Raw genomic sequence first — 23,075 nt, 5'->3', positions numbered from 1 at the left:
TTCGCAAATTCAAAGTTCTGTTGAGCAGAAATCGATAGTTTCGGTTGAAAGAACCAGACTGTATCATGCGTTAGTATTCAATTGTCTATTCCGCAAACAAGACACCTCGCCTCTGAACAATAGGGAAGACAGCTTCGCGTCTGAACGAGCAGAAGATTAGGAAGAAGATGCTCAACAAGGCAATCAAAAATCCATACCGAACAGAAGATAAGGAAGAAGATGCACCACAAGGCAATCAAAAATCCATACCGCACACAGTTCAGATAACAACGCTATGATTACAACACGTAACGGTAAAGACCATTACCTTATCCGATTACCCGGATTGATCGCATAAGAGAATACGACGATTGGCAAATGAAACCGCAACGTATACATACACGTTAAGGAACCCAATGACAGCACAAAGGAAAAATAGAACGTAAATCAGCAAAAACACTTGCTCTCCAAATACTAATTGCAAATACTATCTAATCTTACCTTCAGGTTCTTAAAGATACAAAGCCTCTAACAGGCAATGACCAATTTACAAAAGAGAAGTCTTGACAGAAACAATCCTAAAAGGTTCAAACTTCAAACTAAAAATGAAAATGAAAACTATCGAGCAACCTTTACCAAACATAAAGCCCCATTACAGCATACTCCTATATCCTAGAGAAACTTTGGGAAAAGAAAGACCTAATGCAATATAGATTCCCCACTTCTTACGTAAAGGGACGGTGAGAGAAAAGAAATGCAACTCAACACAACAATTTGCCGAGGATGATCTTTATTTGCCTCAAAAGTCAGCTCCACTAGTTACATATTGCAGCCTTCTGAACTTCTCGATGTCTGCAGAATATCTCGATGAAACTAAAATCCCATGAATGGGCCACAATGGATGACTAGTGGATCGATGAAACCCTAACAGCCACACTAGCAACACCATTAGCCACAGGCTTCGAAACAATTACAGGCTTAGAAACTTTCTGTACATCTCCAATGGCCACTGTGGTTGAACCATTTTCCTCAGATGGCTTTCTTTCTCCAAGCCCAACTACGTTTGTTTCCTTCTTCAAAAGGGTAACTCCTTCAAGTGACGTCTGCAATCTAGGGTTTGCCCCATCCTTTTCTTTCTCACCAACAGAAACCGCCGGCTTCCCCTCCGCTGCCTGAGGAAGTTGATATTGTGAGATCAAATGAAAACAGTTTACCTTACCCTAGATTAGGAACAAGATATTAAGATATTTGTTGGAAATATCTCAGTAGAACCCTATAATAAGAACATTTTACATGGCGTTTGTCCAGCACAGAAATTTATACCAAGGTGGCTACTGAAACAAGATGTGCTTTCAACTAAGAAGCTGGATTACACACCCGCAAATTATGATTCTAACATAAAATGAGATCAGGATCGTACCTGTTTATGCAACAGTTGTTGCTTTGATCTTTTCTCTTGCATCACCTTCTGGCGGGTCTCATAGAAATTGAAATCATCAAGAATAGAAGTCTTGCTGACATGTTCCTGGAAAAGCTTAAGAACCTGAAGGCCCTGCTCAAGTCTCACCTGTAGCATTAAAAAAAGAAAAAAGCAGTTGAAAACCAACACTCCAGGGTATCCACATATGGTATTAAACATTGATATAGAGGAATACACACCTCCTGGGTATCTCTACTGTTTGTCACCGGCTTGTTATCATTGTTTTCAAGAGTTATGTGCTTGAGCATGCTGTTGGGCATATCTTTCACAATGTGCCACTTAACAGAGAAGCATCCAGTCCACTTATCCTGCTGCCAGTAGTCCAAAGTCTTGTTAAAATCAACGGGACTCACCATCTCTGCAACACCAACAAACTGCCCACTGGTATTCACCTGGAATGGAAACAAGAGAGTTTAGAAAAAATGTCAGTCAAAGCAACATAAGAACTATTCGAGGAAAAGTTGCAGTTCATGCTTACAGAGAAGAACAGAAAGACTGGGCAACCACCCAATTTCTCTTGAGCTTCCTTGTAAGCACCATCCAGTTTTTTGTTCCCATTTTGTGTGCTGGCCCAAACACTGTACTTAACACTTTTATGGATATCATCCTCACTGTAAGATTTGATGATGAAAAACTTAGCATCTGAGTAATCTACAGGGAAATCTGCCTTGTTGTATTGATCCTTATTAGGGACTACACTAGAATCCTCAACATTCCCATTGGCGGTAAGAAGATTTTGTCCCTTGACTCCAACAGTGACATTAGATCCTAATCCCTTCTGGTTTCTCAAGCGGTTAGCTCTGGGTCCTCTATTCAGCTCACACAAACCATCCAAGTTCTCATTGACACAACCATAGAATCCATTGCCTCGGCCTCTTGGTTTGTACTTGGAATCCACAACCTCCCATCTCCCATTTGTTCTGGAATCATAAAAGCTAGATCTGAATCCAAGACCAGCATTAAAAGCATTGTACATCCTGCTGTTTGGGTACATCCTGTTTAACATCCCCGAACTCGCAGGCATCCCCGATGTCGGTCTCGAGTTATTCAAACCCTAAAATCAAAAGGTAATACAGATAACAAAATGAGATTTTAAAACTCAGAAATACTAAATTCGTCCTTGCAACAAAAGTTAAAATAATACTAATAAACAAGCATTCAAGTAAGGTTGCCTACTCCCACTTTGCATAAATTTAAATAATGCGATCGAATCAAGTAGTATTGAGGATACTATACACACTATGCAAGGAAATAGTCAATACCATGACATGAGGGAGAGGTCTCAAGTTCTGATTTCTTCCAGACGTAGAGTTCGTAACATGTGAAACAGCATTATTTGTACCCAGTCGGTGCTGAGAATCAGAGTATACAGCAGAATCATACCAAGGTACAGGAGATCTCATTCCATCAAAAGAGAATCTAGGATCCTGGTAACCAGTGGAAGGATGCCCATTTGGCAAGGCACCTCTACCATATGAACCATTTGATGTCACTGACGAATTTTGTTGGCTTTTCGGCGGTACGGATCCATTATTCCCATTTCCAGCCAGATTAGCAACTCCATTTGAGTTCACTTTGCCTGCATCAAGAGAAATAGGTGGCTGGTCTGGAGCAGCAGAGGTAGAGACAGCTTCTCCTTTCGATGCTGGAGCTTGGTTAACACTGTATGGTGCATTTGCAAGTGAGGGTGACTGATAGTATGGTGAAGGATACTGGTAATGTTGAGGGCCATACAGCTGGCCATCAAGCCCTATAGTGGGAGCTGGGGAACCAGGAGATGGATATACACCATAAGGAGCAAATCCATAACCAGGATATGTATCTCCATAAACTCCCTGGATTTGCAAAGAAAAAAAAATCAGGGCAATCCTCACCCAAATGAAGTTGCATATATTTGAAAAGATAAAGATGCATCCTCTGCTCATTAATTAAATTTCCATTCTGACTATTTTGTTACATATATAGAATATTGTTAATCCATAGGAACTCCAAAAACTTGAAACACTTGAGAAACTTTAATTGATATTTGCACCAACTAAGAAATAGACTAGTACTAAAGATAATAAACAGCATGACCAAACATTTCAATAATAAAAAAACACAAATAATAGTTCACATTAAAAGTACCAGATTACCGGTTAAGTTTAATTATGATTTACAAATATAACTCACAGGATGTGGCATCTCCGCTCCATCATATCTAGGGTAGTCCTCATACTCGCTCGTCGCATCATAACCTAAAAACCCATCAAATTTTCACACAATCAGCATTATATACCAAGCACAACAAACACAAGCGATAAAACACTGGAAACAGCAGTTTCATCAGTGATGAATTAACACAATCGACAACATTCATAAGCATCTGGATTAACTATAATAGGCCAAAGAAGGCATTGTAATTTAATTTACAAAGCAGTGACACAAAATCTTCATGCTCAACAACAACATGCAACTTAACATAGTAACCAATAAAAAAACTGCATATGCATCCAGTAACGTATAATAGGGCCCCAAATGAATTACAGAGTGCAAAAGAGAAGAGACGGCATATCTCACCTCCATACAAATAGGGCGCATACCACCAAATGTTAGGATCAGTATTCTGGAGTACAGGTGTCACTGACCGGTCCATTTGCGGGATGGCTGCATTCGGTTTATTCCCACCATTCAAAGGAGCATTCTAAATCAATTAAAAGTACACCATATGAAAACACATCCCAATCAACCCAACACCCAATTAAAATTATAAAAAAAAAATCTAGACCATATATTTACCTTCTTGGGGGCCTCAGCAGCATCGTGGGTTTTGGTCTTGGGCTCCAAGGAGAGCTTTTTCATCAAATCACTAGTTTCTGTAACAGACAGAGTCAAGCCCATATCAAATTAAAGATGGGTCCTCATTAACAGCATAAAAACAGAACCTTTCCCCCTTACTCGTCCTAAACCCCCCCAAAAAAGTACCAAGGCTAACCAAATTGAAAACCCCAAGAAGAGCACTGCTCATCAGCTCATCAAATCTCTTAGCTTACAAACGAAATCAATAAAAAAAATCGCGGCGAATCACCGTCCAATTAGTAGAAATCTAGCCGTAAACCCTAACAAACCATTAAACCCACAAACCCCGCCACAAATCATTCGACAACAGGGGGGGAAAACCCCAGACGAATAAAGATCCAATAAATAACAAAACCCTACCCGAAATCATCAGACCAAGAATCAAGAAGAAAAAAGAGAAAGAGAGAGAGAGAGAGAGAGAGAGAGAGAGAGAGAGAGAGAGAGAGCAGCCATGGCAAGATCTCGAGATAGGGAGGAGGTTAACTTGAAGGGCAACGAGCGAGCGAGGGGATCGATACAAAACCCTAACCCTAGGAGAGAGAAAATAAAGCCGCCACACCACAGCGAGGAGCGGAGAAAAAAGAAAGAGGGGTTTTAGGTCATGGGAAAGCGGTGACTCAAATAGCACCACGGATCCGCGTCCTGAACCGGATAATATTATTTTATTCACTGCCCCGCCCCCCTCATCATTTATTATTATTGGGTCGCATTATCGCCTGTTCCCCCTTTGTCTTCGTGTTTTGCTTTGAGCCGAAGGAACCCTAGTGCACTTGGACTCGTTTGCGGATGTTGGGGATTGGCCCGTGGGCTTTTTGCATCCACTTTAGTGGGCTTCTAATGGAATTTTACTCTCTTTTAATGAGCAGTTTTTTCTTAGGGGCTGTTTGGTTGCACACTTTTTGAGAAAACTTTTCTCAAAACATCTGAAAATAGCAAATTTGTAATTAAAAGTTTTCCAGAGATTTCTGTAAATTGTGTTTGGTTCAACAAAAAATTTACAGAAATATTTTTTATAAAATATCAAAATCTACCAAATTTTACAAAAAGCAATTTCCTCTCAAAATGAGAGAAAATCACCAGAAATCTGACACATACCATATTTAATTAAAAACCTACCAAATTTTGTTATTTTCTATAAAGTTATGAGCTATTTTCTTGTTTTGAACCAAACAAGCAAAGTACAAAAAACAAGAAAATTGGTACTTTTTGATTTCTCAAAACTTTTCCTATAATTTTTTTAAGAAATACAAGGAAATCATATTTTAGGTGGAAAACATTTCCTATAATTTCTAGAAATTGAACCAAACACCCCCTTAAAGTCCACAAGTCATGTGCTCACTTCTTTTGACGGAAGGAAAAGATCTCACTCCCGGAGGAAGCTCGAAATCCTGAAGAAGAGAAGAGCATTTATAAGGGTGTTTGGGAGGCTTATTTTTTAGTAGCTTTTATGCTGCGTTAGCTCTTTTTAGCCTTCTGATTTTTATGGTAAAAATTATATAAGAATTATTTGGATAGAGTAGTAATTTGTTTGGTTAAACCTAAGCTAATTTAGATGAGCTTATAAGCTAGTTTTTTCAAAGATAAGGTATATAGCTTTTAAACATGGAGCTTATAAACTAAGTTATTTGGTATTTTACCAAACAAGATGAAAAACCAACTAAACTCATTTTCCAAACCCCCCCCCCCCCCCCCAACCAATTCAAAAAAAGGAAAAAAACCCAGCCAAACAAAAAAAAACACTCACTATGTTGTGTCATTAAAGCATCTTTCCCATTGTCATTAGATTGAGTTTAATGTGATCTTTCTGGTTAGGACTTAATGGAGAATTTCACCTGAATCTCATATTTGTTTTCTGGCTATTGTGATTAAACACTAGAGAGGTCACTTCATAAACTATAACTGATTTGTTATTTAATGGAGTTTTCTGATTTGTGCTAAATAAAAAAAATAGAGAATCTCATCACAATTAACTTTTTTTTATGTCAAGAGTGACCCATAAATAAAGAGGGGATTTTTCTGGTCTGGATGAAATGCGAAAGCGGAAGCAAGAAAGTTAGTGGCTCGGAGAAATATTTATAAACCTAAGAAGGGTGGAGGTATGGGAATTTTAGATTTGCATGTTATGAATAAGGCTTTGATTTGTAGGTGACTCTCGAGATGGTATGAGAATGCTTTTCCTCTTTTCAAAATTACAATTTTTTAAAATGATTACAAAAGGGGAGCTTTACTGTCTAGTAATAGAGCCATTATATCTAAATTTTGGAAGCAGACCTCTAGATAGTTTTATTGTAAATACTAAGGTTCTTATAGGAAATGAGCATAATACTTTCATTTGGCTTGGTAAATAGTGTGATGAGCCATCTCTTGGTTCTCTATATCCTAACTTTATCATTTATCAACCAAACCAAATTCATCTATCAGGTCTACTAGGAAAATTGTCGAAAGTTGGATCTGGGATATAATGTTTATTAGACAAATCCAACTAGTTGTTGTGTGTCAATTTTTTTGAAATGCTAGATAAAACCAAGTATGTTTCTCTTAAACTCTAATAGTGATTGTAGGATCTGGAGGTGGAAGAACAATCTTGTTATCAGTTTTTTAGTGATGGAGGCTTGAGATGTGATTTAGAGGATGAGTGAAGTGCTCTCATTCCTTGTAAAGTAAACTTCTTGTGTAGTTTTATGGGGTTAATTTTAGAAAACCCTCCTCAACAATGGGGTTCATCTCAGAAAACATCTGTCAACTATTCTAACTTTAGAAAACTCTCTTCAATTATAGAGTTATTGTATATAGTCTCCCTCAACTTTCAAAATATTATTTATCCCCCCTCAACTTTTCTCATTTAACCCCCTAAGCTAATATAATTTAAATCTAAAGAAACAAATAATTTAAAATGACCATACTATCCCTAAGACATTAATTTTTTTACGACATTGTTCTTTTTTAATTTTTTCCTTAAAAATAACATTCATTTTATTTCCCCACTCTTCTTATTCCTCCATCTTCATTGCTAGATTTACGTGTAAATCTAATTTTTTTTCTTTCTTTTTTAAACACTAAACTTCCTTTAATTTTTGCTTATTCATGCTTGTAATGTTTGAAACAATTGAAAACTTTTTAAAGATTAGTTTCCTCATCAAAACTCATCGAACCGAAGTCTAATATTTTTATTGGGTTGGGTTTTTAAAGTCACATGATTTTTTATAACCAAGGGTAATTTAGTCGCTGCATGTTTCAAATTAATAATATTAAGGGGGTTATTTGAAAAAGATAGAAACATAAAGGGGGTTTTATGAGACACCCCATTATTAAAGGGGTTCTAGTCATACTTTAAAAGTTGATGGGGTTATCTACAACACCCTCAAATTTGAAGGAGGTTTTCTAAAGATAAAATAGTTGAGGAGGATTTTTAGACAAGCATCGTAGTTAAGGGGGGTTTTCTAAAATTAACCCTAAATTGAATACTAAATCCATATTATTGAAAAAGGAGATTCAAAGGATTGTACTTGTGTCCTGTGTGAAATGGAAGTTGAAGACTTCTTTTTTTTTAATGTGCATTTTCATTTTTATGGAATCTTATTAGATATAAATTTCAGGTTAACAATGATGTTGACAATTCAAATGATTTATAACCATGGTGGAGAGTACTTCACGTTTATGATAATGATAGATTATATTGGGATGTAAATGTTTGTGCTTTGATTTAGTCTATATAGCATGAAAGAAATATGAGAATTTCAATCCAATAGAAAATATGCTTTATAGATTCTTGAAAAAGGGCTAAATGGCACTTAAATACCATAAAGTTTTCTCAATGTGGTACTTAAATACCACAAGTTGTAAAAGGTAGCACAAAAATACAAGTTTCAGAATATTAGCACGTTACTATCCTCCGTTAGTCAAACGTGAGAATATTCCAAAGAATATTCTCATGTGGCTCTCGTATGATATATTCAAGTAGCTGTTGACCTCATTCATTGCCTTATGTACTATTTCTACCAACCCCTCCTCTTTTTATAAACTTCTCTCATTAAACTTAACCCTAATTCCCAAATTTACTTTCTCTTTCTCTGAGCTATTTGCAGGAACTATGATATCGTTCTCTAGGGTTTCAAGTTCTACTTCAAGCTATAGTTTGGATGGAGAGAAGGACACCAGGGTTTGCTATTGTAAGGTAATTTCAACCATGGAGACATCATGCACAATGGAGAACTATGGAAAACATTTTTTAGCTGTCCCAACTATCGTATGACAGCAAAATGCAAATTTTTTGAGTGGAAAGACAAGTCCTTCCTTCCCCAAGCTCAAATGGTGATCAGAAAATTGTTACTTGAAAACGATATATTGAAGGAAGAGGTGGCCAATGTCGACCAAGAGAAATTGAGGATATTGGAATCTAAAATGAGAGAGAAGAAGATGAATTTGAAGGAGAGAGAGAAGTATTAGATGCTAATGAAAGCATTATTAGAGATAGAGTAAAAAATTTGATATTAGAGGCTCATTTAAGAAAGATAGAAGAAGATGTGAAGGGAAAACAACTTGACTGTGGCATAATTTAGAAGCTTGTGTTTATGAATTTTGTTATAATTTTTTCCTTTTTTTGCACTCAAATCTTGAAGAAATTATGTATATTTGAGACTTAATGGAGTTAAATTATGTTTGTGTTTTGTACAAATGAAATTGTATTACATATAATATTCGTTGTTTTAATGCAAGATATTTCTTAAAAAAAGGAGTTACGATTGTTATGTTATCATCTGTCATGGGTATGTATATACAAACTATTATAGTGTCATGGTGTATATCAACATGCTGCTAATATACACACAATTGATGAGTATCAACAAATTACACGAATATGCACATACTCATTTTCTTTAATTCTTTGTATTGCATAGTTTACCAAATCACGCGAATATGTACATACAAACTATTGTAGATCATTTGAACGACAAAATCTATAATTAAACACCAAAATACATATTAAACATAATTATATTGCATAGTTTACCAAAATATGCCAATGTTAGGTTCAGTATACACCTTCATACATCTCATGCCATTCATTTACATCCATCATATATCCCATGCCATTCATTTACATCCATCATATAGCATGAGCCACCATGAGCCCTCCACACACCCAAAAAAAAGAAAGAAATTACATAGAGAATTCACCAAAACTCATCCATCTTCCAAAATAGTTCCAAAATGACAAGATTATATTCCAGTATCTCTCTCTTTTGCAATAGCTAGTTGCTCATCTATGACTTGAAGTGTTTTTTAGTTAGTGCCTCAAACCTAGGAGTTGTTTCAGTTGAGCTATGAGTTATTGTTTCAGTTGAGCTTTGGGTTCTTAGCTGCAATCGAGACCTTGAAATTGATTGCTTTTTGATTGGACATTTTTCTTGTACTCTAGTTTAATGAGAACAAACACAGGATTTGGTGCAGCTTGTGGTAAGGGGACTTGAACAGCTTGTGATGGAGGAAATGGAGCAGCTAGTGGTGAAGAAACTTGAACAACTTGTGATGGAGGAAATGGAGTAGCTGAAAGGCCCGGGAGGGGGTGAATAGGGTTTATGGATAAATAATATGCAATTAAAAGATATTCCAACAAACCACACACAAATATGAAATGCAATGACAATAGAAGAGAGTAGGGATAGAGATAGTTAGCCAATTAATGACATGCGGTATGTTCACAAGGTTCGGTCCGCTGACCTACATCCTCGCTCCCCACTCTCGAGGAGAAATCCACTACACACCCAGTTTGGAAGCTGGAACTTCTTCTACACAATGATCTCCACCGAGATCTCACAACCACACAATAGATCTCCACGAGATTAAGCTCACAACAGTAGAAAATCAAAGAGAAACTCTCTCTTTACAGTAGCCCTATGGCAAGAGATAAGATTGCAATTGAATCTTGGGATGTGGGCTTTGAAATAGTGAAAGCAAATGAAAGTTGAAGCTCTTTGAAAACAATAAACTCAAACACAAGAGATTTGCAATGAAATTTTGATTACTAAAGTAGTTGGGGTTGTTGTGTATTTATAGGAAGAGAAAACAATAGCCAAAACCCCAAAGAACTAGTGGAAGTCCCTCAAAAATCAAGAAACAGATTCTGAGAAAAACTGGCCGTTAGACTGCTTATCAGTCGACTGACGGGAATCATCAATCGACTGATGAGCTGAACGTTGTATTCAAATACCAGCTCATCAGTCGATTGACGATCATTTTCAGTCGACTGGTCAGTCGACCAAAACAGTATAGAAACTTTTGATGATTGCATGCAGTTTTATCAGTCGACACATCAGTCGACTGGTCAGTCGACCAAAACAGTATAGAAACTTTTGATGATTGCAGGCAGTTTTATCAGTCGACACATCAGTCGACTGATGTCATCAGTCGACTGGTCAGTCGACTGTTAACAGGTTATCAACCTGAATTGATTTTAAAATTAAGTTTCAAGGCTCTGTTAAATATAGTAAATAAACTCTAAAAATATAAAAGGGAATAGTTTATAAACATTTTGATAAACTTGTTTGAAAAGGAATTTTGCAAAAAGGTCATCGTATGTGTGAAAATCATCGTTTTAGCAAAAGTACCAAAATACGAGTTTTGAAAGTGTGCAAGTGTGATATTCCATGAGCTTCAAATGTAATCAACAAACTACTTGCCTACATTAAGTACTAGAGAGAAAAATAAAATAGCAAATATCCCTCACATAGAAATACATGACTTGAGTCTTGATATTTCATCTTGAGTAGATGAAGCTTCTTATGCATATGGTGCTCTTGAAAGCATTGCTTCATCACTTTGCCTCCACCTCCTTGGATATTATCGTTATAGCTCATTTTCCATCCAATCCTTCATATAAGGTGTTAATGATATGTGATCTACAATATAGCTCAATAAACAATTAGCACTAATAATGGCGTTTGTAAATCATCATCAAAACAAAGGATCTAACACTAGCTTGTGGCAATAGAACTTGTGAAGCTTGTGATGGAGGAAATGGAGTAGCTTGTGGAGCTTGTGGTCTTGAGTACTTGAGAATTAGCTTATCACCTAACATATACATTATCATTTTGACCAAAACCCCCTACCTGTAAACCCTCCTTCTACAATTATACTTGGCCCCGTGGCAAAGCTTCTAGGTTGTTGTTGGGAAACTGTTGGAGTACTAGTAGTTTGTTGTTGCATATAATGAACTTTTGATCAAAATTAATCAAAGCAACAAACTAGGAGAAAAGCATAATTAGTAAACTACTAACTTGTTGGTTGGATGTTCCCATATACCTTAAAGGTACAACTTTTTTCATCTTCTTTTTTCTTATTGCCATTTTCTTTCTTGGAGTTTGTACTCATCCTGTATAAAAATTCATATGAAATCCTTGTACATGTATATAACACTTAGTATAAATCTCTTGTACATGTACATACCTAATACTGATACATGTGCATTTGTATTTATTATACTGATACATGTGCATTTGTATTTATTATACTTTCACCTCCATAACCTACTTGTGCATGTGCGTCTCCTATGTAAACTAAGGCAACAGACATCATAACAATTTATGCATATATTCAGGCCCCTAGTTATCTACGTATGGCCGAAAATACATACCTGATGCATGTGATTGTGGCACTGAAGATTGATTAGGAGGATCATGTGAAAGTGACACCAAATATTGTGGAGGAGGACCATGTATATTATCTTCAAGGGGAAAAATTGCAAAATAGACCGTTTTTGCTAATTATTTAGCAAAATAGACCGTTTTGCTAAATAATTAGCAAAATAGTCCTCTTTTTGGTCAACAGGCCAAAAAGAGGTCTATTTTGCAAAACAGCTCAGAAAACATACGGGACTAGTAGTCCCGTATGTTTTAATCACGGATTAGTGAAATTTTCTACTCAGAAAACATACGGGACTACTAGTCCCGTATGTTTTCTGAGTCACTAATCTGTGATTAGTTGGCTCTAAACATACGGGACTAGTAGTCCCGTATGTTTTCTGAGCCTTGTTTTTCAAAACCGATCTCTTTTTTTCAAAAGAGGTCTATTTTGCTAATTATTTTTCAAAGTGGTCTATTTCGCTATATATTTTATAAAAATAGTCTATTTTGCAAATTTTCCCTATCTTCAACTAAAAGCAATATTTCATCAGACTCAAACATAATAAATATAAGTTTATATACCTGATGCATGTGACGTTGAAGATTGACTAGAAGGACCGTGTTATTGACCATGTGATTGTGGCACTATAATTTGTGGAGGAGGACCATGACCATTATCCTAAACTGAAGGTAGTATATCATTAAACTCAACAATAACAAATACAGGTTTAAAAATAAATCAAGTGTAAGTGTTTATACCTGAAGCTCTTCTTGTTTGCCTTGGCCTTGTATTTCCACACTTTTGCCTACTTTCTTGTGCACCTCTTGTTGCATCATCATGTATTTGACCATATTTAACTCTAAATCCTTGTGTTTGAGTTGTTTCTAAGCAATTGAACTTGTGGTATCAGTTTTTTTTGATGGTCTTCCCCTCTTCTTTTTTGGTATTGTTATCTCTACTCTCTCTCCTTACATTATGTCCAGTTTTCTTACACTTTGAGCATGTCTTGACTTGACCAAACCTCCTAATTTGATCTTGATTTTGTAGCTCATGTGTAGCCTTGCTTCTCTTCTTCTTTGGTTTATCAGCCTTCTTCCTTCATTCAGGGTGTATAACTGGATCCAATCCAGTCTTCTCCCGGAATATTAAATTAGGAACTAGAGATATATTTCCTGCATAAGCTATAATTCTCACATGCGTCAAGCATTGGTATGCACGAATACAAGGCAACCCACATAAATCCCACTTTCTGCAATCACATGATTTCTTCTCTAGATTTATAGTTTGCAGCAGTCTCCTAATCATTTGTAATATGGTAATTATTGGTTTATCTATTGCCTCCAATATGAATTTATTGAAGGCTTCACAAATATTGTTGCATATTAAATCACACTTTACACCTATTAGGAAATGTGATATTGTCCAAGTTTCTTTGTCAAACTTGTTCAAGTATTCATATGCCTCCTTATTCAACTTTTTCATACTCTCCATAGCAGTCTCATGTTCATGTATTGTACATGTTCTTGTAGCATTCCAAAGCAGATTCCTTAACTCTTGCCCTTTGAATTTTCTATGAAATTAGCATCTAGATGCCTAACACAAAATTTGTGTCTAGCTTGAGAAACCAATTTTTTAATTGTCTCCAATAACCCCTGCAAACATTAATAAAAAAATCATAATATTAGTTCAAAATAATTGTTGCTAATGCATAAAAGGAAAATTGCATAAGTTGAAATAACAAATAAATTAATATACATATACATCTTTTGTCTATCACTATAAACCCATTCATTTTGATTTTGATCACCAATTGTCTCAAGTAGAGTCTCCACAAACCATGTCCATGTGTCTCCATATTCATTTTGAACCACAACCACTGCTAGAGGGAATATCTGGTTATCCATCTCTGCTAACAGCTGATAAAAGTACACCACCAGCAGACCTCTTTAAGAAGCAACCATCCATCCTAATAACTGGCATACAACCAAATCTTAAACCATCGATGCATGCCTTATAAGAAACAAAGAAGCCAAAGAAGTTGTTAGGGTCACTAAGTTGCTTCCTTGTGGTCTTCACCCTCACTACACTATTAGAATTTTTTTTCAATAGCATGATGGCATAATCCCAAAGAAGATGTATTATAATTTATAGCTTCCCTCTATAATTTTCCTTGCTTGTTTTCTTATTCTATAAACTTTATGCTCATTTAATTCTAAATTAGAATATCTTTTAATAGTTTTCTTTAGTGAATCAAGTTTCCAAGTAGAGTTTGTAGGCAATAAAAATTTCCTTTACACAGGAGAACTCATATGTTTGAGTTCGCCTGCGTGCTCAAAGCAAGCAAAGCTCGCCTACATTCAGAAGGCCAAGCTAAGCTCGCTTGCATTTAAGAGGCCAAGTGATTGCTCGGCTATTTGTTTGACTCGCCAGCATGAGTCAAACTCGTTTGCTTGCTTGATTCGCCTGCACGAACCAAGCTCACTTGATTGCTTAACTCACCAGCATGAGTCAAGCTCGCCCGAATGCTTCGCTCGCCTGCACAAGTCAAGCTCACATGCAGGAAGTTCGCCCGCATGAACGAAGCTCGCCTACAAACTCAAGCTCGCCTAACACTTGAGGGGTCCGCCAGCCGACCCCGCCTATTCGCTAAGCTTGCCTGCAAGCTCTCCTGAGCATTCAGACAACATACAAGCTCGTCTGTAAGCCTGCCAGTCTCGCCTGAGCGATGCAAGCAGCTGCTTGCTGGTGGGAGTTGGCATTCCCACTTCCCATGTTTTAAGGGATAGGAGCATGACTCCCATCACCTATAAGTGGTCACGTCCCATAGCTATAGGGGAGGGTATGGTGCTCCTCACCTGTGAGCGGTCACATCCCATAAGTCAAGGGATTGACCATGCCTCTTCTTACCTATTTATAAGTCACATTTGGCCACATGAAAGGGCCGGGGAAAAAGGTTGGAGAGGCTAACTAGCTGGCAGAGAGAAAGGGACTTGGAAGTTTGGCATTCTAAGAGTTCGGCTTGGCATCTTGAGAGCTTGGCTGAATATTCTTAAGCAGAAGCTTGGATTGAAGTAGACTCAATCTGAACTCTTAGATTTAAGATTCTTAGCTCTTTGCAAACTCTTGCATATTAGCATTCTCTAAGCATTCGGCCTTGACATTCATCAAGCTCGAGTAATCGAACTCAATCACACAAGAGCTTCTACTACGTACTGAAGCTTAACTGCAGTTTTGATCAGATCGTCCAAGGGAAGCAAACTCGAAGCAAGCGTTCGAGGGAGACGTCCTATCGCTACCGAAGAACCCACGTTAAATAAGAAGAACATTCTCTTCACTTCTGTTATAATTGTTGATCCTTAGTTTGTAATAAGCCATTCTTATTAATGCAAACAATCTCTTTTTGGGAGTCAATTTTTACGCCGAATAGAAGATGACGATCACAGTGAGAGATACTATTTCTTCAAGCAAAATGGTAGTGGCACAATTCGATGAAATTATGGAGGGGACGACAGTCGAATCCCTTATGATTAAGTTCGACCAAGCTAAGTACGAGGAGTACTTCTCTTCATCCCCCTCTGGTGGTAATGCATCTCGCAAATACCACAGAGTCGTGCGTATGGCCTAGCCCCAAGCTGCCGAGGTAACCATTCCTGAGTGTTCTACCTGAGCTATGGCAGGGAGTTCTATCTCCCCTAAACCAATCAAGGCTGAGCCAAAGGTCAAGAATGCAAGCCAAAGGACCGCTCGTTGGGTTGTAAAATGATCCACGCAGACCCCCATACAGTAGGAGATCATGATTCATGTTGGCGATCACACCTTCACTGTCAACGTAAATCTCCCTCTCTCCAGAAGAACCAGACAATGACGATGACAAGCTCTCGCCCTCCAAGAGGCACAAGCCCTCATCTCCTATGATGTCTTGAATTACTATTCAGGCCTGAGAAGAACCAAGCAAGAATGTAAAGTTCTTAGTTCTGGCAAACTAAGCCTATCAGGTGAGTCCACCTACTTAGGCAGGCTTCACTCTATTGGCAGAGTTCCCAAAACTGGTAAACTTGACGTTTCAGGCGAGCCTCACTCCACGAGAAAAATTCCCCATTCAGGCGAATTTAGCAACTCAGACGAGCCCCCTAAATCAGGCGGGCTTCGATTTTCAGGCTATGTCCCCAATTCAGGCTACTTCACCAGATCAGATGAGCTTAAGAAAATAGGCAAACCTCGTCAGGCCCGCATGACACTCAAGCCTCGCCCATAAGCATGCCTTGGCCAAAAAGGGAAAGTAAAGACCAGTCAAACAGGCGGACCTTGCCTGAATGAACAAGTAGCTGGAGCTCGTCAGAAGACTGAAGCTCACCAAAACATGAGACCTCGCCTGTCAAGACAGGCTCGCCGGAATTCAACACTTGGAGAATTTTCCAAGTGTTCTCACAAATCTTCTTTTGAACCTTCTTCGCATGACTGCGTGTTTGGTTCTTTTAACACCATAGGTTGTTACCATTAACCTACGAGGGATCTCAGAGAGCATCTGACTCGCAAGAGCGTGATTCATGAGGCGAATCCTCAGTATCACTGTGAGAGGCTCATCAAAGCAGTGCTTGATGATTGCCAGTGTGCTGAGGCACCGAAACCATCTGTGTTCGAAAGACTTTCTCAGCAGCCTCTCGAGTCAAGACCTCCTCGCCGGAGACGCAATCGCCAGATGAGACATGTTATTGATGATTTGGAACTCCTGGCTACCACGATTAACATGGAGGGGAAAGGAAAAACCAAGTATTCAGATTTGTCAGATCCGAACTTTTCCCGGGATTCAAATACCTCCCCGTTAAAAGTGAGGGTGTCTACCTACACACCCGTACTCAAACTGGAGTGGTCATCCCATTCGATTATGCCTGCTTATCACCCATCTATGACAATAATGATGATGTTTGCTCAGCAATGACAATGTCTTGAACCTCGAGCTTAGTGCAGGGTAAGCACGCAAAGGTGCACATGGTGGAAATCTTCGATGAGGTTGCTAGGAGATCCGAAGAGCAACAAGTGACCATCAACTCCCTAAAGGGAATGATGGAACAACTTCTGAACAAGAAGAAGAAGAGGAATTCACAGAATCGATGAAGATCCTCGAAGAACAGAGAGCGGGAGCCTACTCCTACTAACACAACTAAAGAGGAAGATAATCGCGGATCACATTCGTATTATTCATCTAAGTCTTCATGCTGGCAGCACTCCCTGAGACAAGAGGCTCGATAAGTTCCAAAGTTAACTCAATGCCCTGAAGCTTCAGAAGAGCATGAACAAGTTGGGGGTGGTCAGGCTATATCTAGTCGAATGGGATACAGTCCCCTACCCGACAAAGTTCAAACCAATGAGCTTAGTCCAGTTTGATGGTAAGAGATCTCCCTCATAACATATCTACTACTTCCTGTCTCAAACAGGATTCCTCACTCGACTGTTCATCGGCATCCTGAGGGGGTAGCTTTTGAATGATTCTGCAAGTTAGAACCAGATTCTATCAGATCATGGGCCTGTAGAAAGACTTTTCTTAGTCTAGTTCTTCAACGAAGACACAGAAGTGTCGATGACCACTCTGCTTGCTGAGAAGTAGAAGAAAATGGAGTCGGTCAACGACTTCGTAAAGAGATTCAGGAATCAGTTGCTTTATTGTCGGGATCAGGTCTCTGAAAGCACTTTGATCAAAATGTATCGTAACCATCTCTCGATCGACATTTTATTTAAGGTTGACGCGGTGGAAACCAGAACCTAGAAGGAACTTTTATGCTCAGGTGAGCAGGTGAAAAATATGATCAAAAGGCCAGAAGCCAAAGAGCCTCAATCTAAAAGAGGAACTTTGGAACCAAGTACCCCCAGGAACCCTTTTCGGTCGAGGGGAAAAGAGATCATGGTTGTCGATTCTACTCCAGCCCCCAAGTCAGCTCAGAGACAGAAGCCCAAGTCTTTCGAGCAGCGCCCTCCGAGGCAATACAACTTCAAGGAAGACCAAGTTGTGGCTACCTTCGATACTCTCCTCAAGAGCAATAGGATCAAGCTGCCAGAGATCACGAAGCCTGAAGATGTGAACAAAATAGATGATCCGAACTACCGTGCATACCATAGATTTTTGGGTCATCATACCTCTAAGTGCTATATCCTTAAGGATAACTATAAGCTCTTTATAACGCGGGAGTCCTAAAGAAGGAAAAGGTGTAGAAGAAAGTGACTACAAACATTGTCACTCTTTAAATTTGGGACAGATATTCCTGAAGTCCATGCACCAGCAGGGGTTGTACCCATCTCCAAGGCGGAGCTGAAGATTGTCAATGCCGATACTCACAATCAACAAGAGAAATATTTGGTGCCACAAACCTTGCCATCAGAACAGGTGATGTGGGTTCATCTTGATTTCCTCAACGACGAGCAGTGGACTTACAACAAGTCCTAAGGCAAGTCTAAGCTTTGCAATGTCATTTCGACAATTCTAAACGATGACAAAGTGGAGATAGCGACCCTCACTAATTTTGACAATGAGGTAGACACATTGATTACTTGAAATGGGAAGAACTTTGCCAAGAACTACCCTCCGATAGTGGAAAGTCCGGCAAGACCACCGGTGGGACCGTCACCAACAGTCCAACCGAATCCCGACAAGCCGAGTTCAAGTGGTCAACCCTTTCGGTTCGACCTACTCACATAGCTGAAGAATATTCCAGCTAGGATCACCTTGTATGAGCTCCTGCGACTATTCAAGTCTTCTCGGGAAGCCCTACAGGAGGCAGTAGCCGACTCAGAGGTTTTTGCCATGCATTTCTTGCCTACTTCGGAAGAGGGCGCGAAGAAAGGGTGTCCACAATGCTACCAGACATCCAGACGGTAGATTCCTTACATTACATTCACTCCCGAGGATATGCTCATCAAGAGTACATCCCATAACCGACCCCTGTACTTCATGGGATACGTTGGCTCCTCTTGAGTGGATAGGATCCAAGTAGATCCAGGGTCTACATTGAGCATTATCCCCTTGAAGCTCATCAAACACTTGGGGGTGCCTCAAAAGTGGTTGTCTGCAATAACTACCATCATCTTTGGCTTCAACGCCACAGAAACTCAGCCGTTGGGGAAGATCCGCCTCAAGTGCCGACTGGGCGACATGAAGACGGAAGTGACCTGCTATGTCATCGATGCGGAGCCTTTCTACAATATGCTATTGGGTCGGCTATGGATCCATAGCAACCGGATAGTCCCATCCATATTGCATCAGTGTATGAAGTATGTGGACGACCATGATCAATTAAAGACGGTGGTTGCTGTAAGCAGCCCTTCAAGGGGTTAAAAATTACCTCACCGATTCTTTGCTCTACCAGGACTCTAAACTAGAAGACAAGCCACCGGTCAAGGAACCTGACAGTGGCAATGAGGCCGATAGTGAGTCTGAGTGCAATGAGGGTCTTATCTTGAATGACATTGAAGCCATTGTAATTGGCTATGGAGGCCTTGTTATAACCAATGCTAACAAAGCGGATGGGTTTATCCTGAATGAAGATTCTGACTTTGCTTACTTGTCGTCTAGTTCAGAGTCTAATAATGATGAATTTAGCAATTTGGTTACAGAGTTATATAATAACTCTTCTTTGCACTTGCCCGTGTACTCATCGTTCATCACAAATAAGCAAACGATCGAGTCCTCGCAAGCCATCTTTATCGTACCTACCCAAGGTAATTATTAGAAAGATATTATCTTTAGAAGGATATACCAGCCTATGCACACAATGTGGGACGAGTCAGATGATGACGAGCCCGTTCCTTAATTCTCACACTACGATCAAATCACGAAGTGTATGATGGAGAGCATGAGTTATGACTTCATCCACAAAGAAGGCTTTAATTACGGCAAAGGGAGAAGGACACTCGTCTGACCTACTTATGTTCCCAGATGAAAGCCTGACAATTACTTCGACAAAACTCGAAGAGGGTTGGGTTACACATCCTCTTCATCAGAGTTATATTATAATTTCAGTGAAGATTTCGAAGATGGTCCTTCCGGAGAATCATCGTCAACATCCTCTATGTGGGATTCAGATGTTAGTATGGGAGATCTATTCAGAGACCTTACAGTCAACATGGCTATGATCGATCCCGTTGAAATCAAAGAGGATGACCGGATCCCACTTTATGATGAAGTATGAGATTACCACGCTAGTGCCCAATGGAGTGGTCGGTTTGAACAATGTGAACCACCCACAAAGGACAAGATACTCTAAATAAATATGGGAGACGATACTAATCCTAAGCCCATATTTATCAGTGACAACTTACCTCCTCAGGAGAAAGAAGACCTTATATCCCTCATCTGGGACTATATTAACGTCTTCCCCTGGAATTACAAGGACATGCCTGCCCTTGATCCTCAGATCGCCATGCATCACCTCAACATCAACTTAGATACCAAACTAGTCAAACAACAGTAAAGATGGTTTCGTCCACAAATCATGGAGGCGATCGAAGTCGAAGTGAAAAAGCTGATCGAGTCAGGCTTCATCAGAGAGGAATAATACCTCGATTGGGTGGCTAACATTGTTTTAATTCTGAAGAAGAACAGAAAGATCTGTATCTGCATCGACTTCAGAGACCTCAATGCTGCATGTATAAAGGACGAATTCCCTTTACCCATCATAGACATCATCATCGACAATACTTGTGGTTTTGAAAGAATGTCCTTAATGGACGGGTTTTTAGGGTATAATCAAATCAACAGGCACTCTGAAGACGAGAAGCACACTTCATTCAGAACTTCGGTAGGGATATATTGTTACACAATTATACACTGACTTAAGAACGCCGGCGCAACCTATCAGCGTGCCACGAGCTTAATTTTTTGGGATCCTCTATGAAAGATAGTTGAATGCTATGTAGATGACTTGGTTGTGAAGAGTCGCAGCAAAGATGATCATCTTCAATACCTGAGAATGATGTTCGAGTTGATACGATCCCATCAACTTAAGATGAACCCCACGAAGTCATTTTTGGGGATGTCGAGCGGCAAATTCCTCGAATTCATCATCACGATGAAGGGAATTCACATAGACCCCAATAAGGTGCAAGCTATTCAAGAACTTCAACCACCTAGGAATCTTAAGGAATTGAGAGGGCTGTAAGGATGTCTGACTTATATCCGAAGATTTATCTTAAATCTTTCGGGTAAGTGCCAACCCTTCTCTAAGCTGATGAAGAAAGATATTTTCTTCGTATGGGATGAGCCTTGCCAACAAGCGTTCGATAAGATCAAGACTTATCTCTCGAATCCACCTGTCTTGGTGGCCCCAGTCTCGGGGAGACCCTTCCTAATTTATGTGCAGGTAATGGAGTATTCTCTTGGTGCCCTCTTAGCACAGAATGATGATGTTGGTCATGAGCAAGGCATTTACTATTTGAGTAGAACCTTACAGGGAGCCGAATGGCGATACCCTATGGTCGAAAAGGAATGCTTGGTCCTATTATTTGCATTTTAGAAAATACGACACTACCTGGTTGGTCAAACCATACATGTCATCTCCCAGATAATCCCATCTGAGTCTTCATGACACAGCTCTGGTCCTTAAATTGGTGCTTGGCAAGATGTGCACTCCTGCTATCTCAATACGATATACACTTTATGCTGCAAAAGTCTGTCAAAGGACAAGCAATCTGTGATCTTATGGCCAGTCATCTACTTGAATCGAGGACTGATCTATTTGAAGCTATGCCGGATGAAATCCACGAGATTAATGCAACCTCGTAGGAAGAAGTTTGGCGATTGTACTTCGACGGAGCATCTCGTTAGGCAAAAGTGGGCCAATCGTTGCAGTGGTAGGGTGGTCTTTGTTTCTCCGCAAAATTATGTATTACCCCGAGCTTTCTCTTTAACTGAGCCGTGTACTAATAACGTGGCTGACTACAATGCGCTACTCATTGAACTTGACTTCACCAAGGGGTTAGGGGCGAATCATCTCAAAGTTTATGGTGACTCTCAGCTCATCGTCAGATAGATGACACGGGAATACGAAGTCAGAAATGATGACGTAATCCCATATCATAAAGCAATTATCAAACTAACTGATTCATTCGAAAGGTTCCACATTGAGTACGTGCTTCGTTTCAAGAACACGCATGCGGATGCCCTGGCGTTATTGGTAGCTAACCTAGCTTAACGGCTGGGAACAAGTCAACACGTCACTGTCGCAAGCCGACAACTCTTTCGATTGGAGTATGTTCTGGAAGTGAATGAAACTCACCAGGCTACGAGTCAACTTGAACCTAGAGATTGGCATTTCCCAATCATCAACAACATCTTATATGGCATACTACCCGAAGACATAAAGGAGCAAGATTCTGTTCGCAGGCGTTCTCCGAGATTCTACTCCGATTCAACAACAAAGGCGTTGTATCGTAAGTCATAAAACGACATGTTGTTTCGGTGTCTCTCAACAACAAAAGCATAGGAAGTCCTGCGGGGAGCTTATAATGGTACCTGCGACACTCACCAACCTAGACCCAAGCTCTGGGATCGCTTGCGAAGAATAAGCTATTATTGGCCCAGAATGATCAACGATGCTATCTCTTATGCCAAGCATTGCCATGTGTGTCAAATCCACACCAACTACATTCACAAACCACTCAAAAACTTACATTTGACAGTGACTTCGTGGCCATTTGAGACATGAGGGATGGATGTCATCGGACCAATATATCCACCATCAGCCAAAGGTCATCGCTTCATCCTTACGATAACCGACTACTTCTCTAAGTAGGCCGAAGCCATTCCCTTAAGAGAAGTCAAAATCGGTGATATGGTCAAGTTCATCAAACATCACATTGTCTATCGATATGGCATTCCAAGACGTATCATTCATGATAACGGATCATAATTTGTTAGTCATGCATTCACTCGGTTCTGTAACAAGTTCAGAATACATAATCTAGCATCCATGGCTTACAATCTATTAGTAAATGGACTAGCCGAGGCTTTCAACAAGACAATCGTCAAGATCTTGACCAAGGTGACATCCAACAGCAAGTGCAATTGGAATGAAAAGCTCGATGAAAGCTAATGGGCATACTGGACCACGGTTTGTACACTGACCGACGCCATGCCCTACTCCTTGGTATACGGTTGTGAAGCCAT

General features: G+C 39.5%; 1 protein-coding gene across 1 annotated transcript; it reads right to left on the bottom strand.

Moving 5' to 3' along the window:
- Positions 427-4,386, bottom strand: LOC109849464. Its single transcript, XM_020419298.1, has 8 exons — positions 4,238-4,386; positions 4,019-4,142; positions 3,632-3,696; positions 2,722-3,294; positions 1,938-2,513; positions 1,639-1,851; positions 1,400-1,546; positions 427-1,151 (listed from the first exon to the last, which is right to left on the bottom strand). The coding sequence occupies exons 1-8, from the start codon at positions 4,337-4,339 to the stop codon at positions 885-887; spliced, it is 2,067 nt and encodes a 688-aa protein (XP_020274887.1). The 5' UTR covers positions 4,340-4,386; the 3' UTR covers positions 427-884.

The sequence above is a fragment of the Asparagus officinalis genome, chromosome 7, assembly GCF_001876935.1.
Source record: "Asparagus officinalis chromosome 7, Aspof.V1, whole genome shotgun sequence".
Classification (NCBI taxonomy): Eukaryota; Viridiplantae; Streptophyta; class Magnoliopsida; order Asparagales; family Asparagaceae; genus Asparagus; species Asparagus officinalis.
The sequence above is the reverse complement of the archived record's forward strand: the minus strand, read 5'-3'. Positions and strand labels throughout refer to the sequence as shown.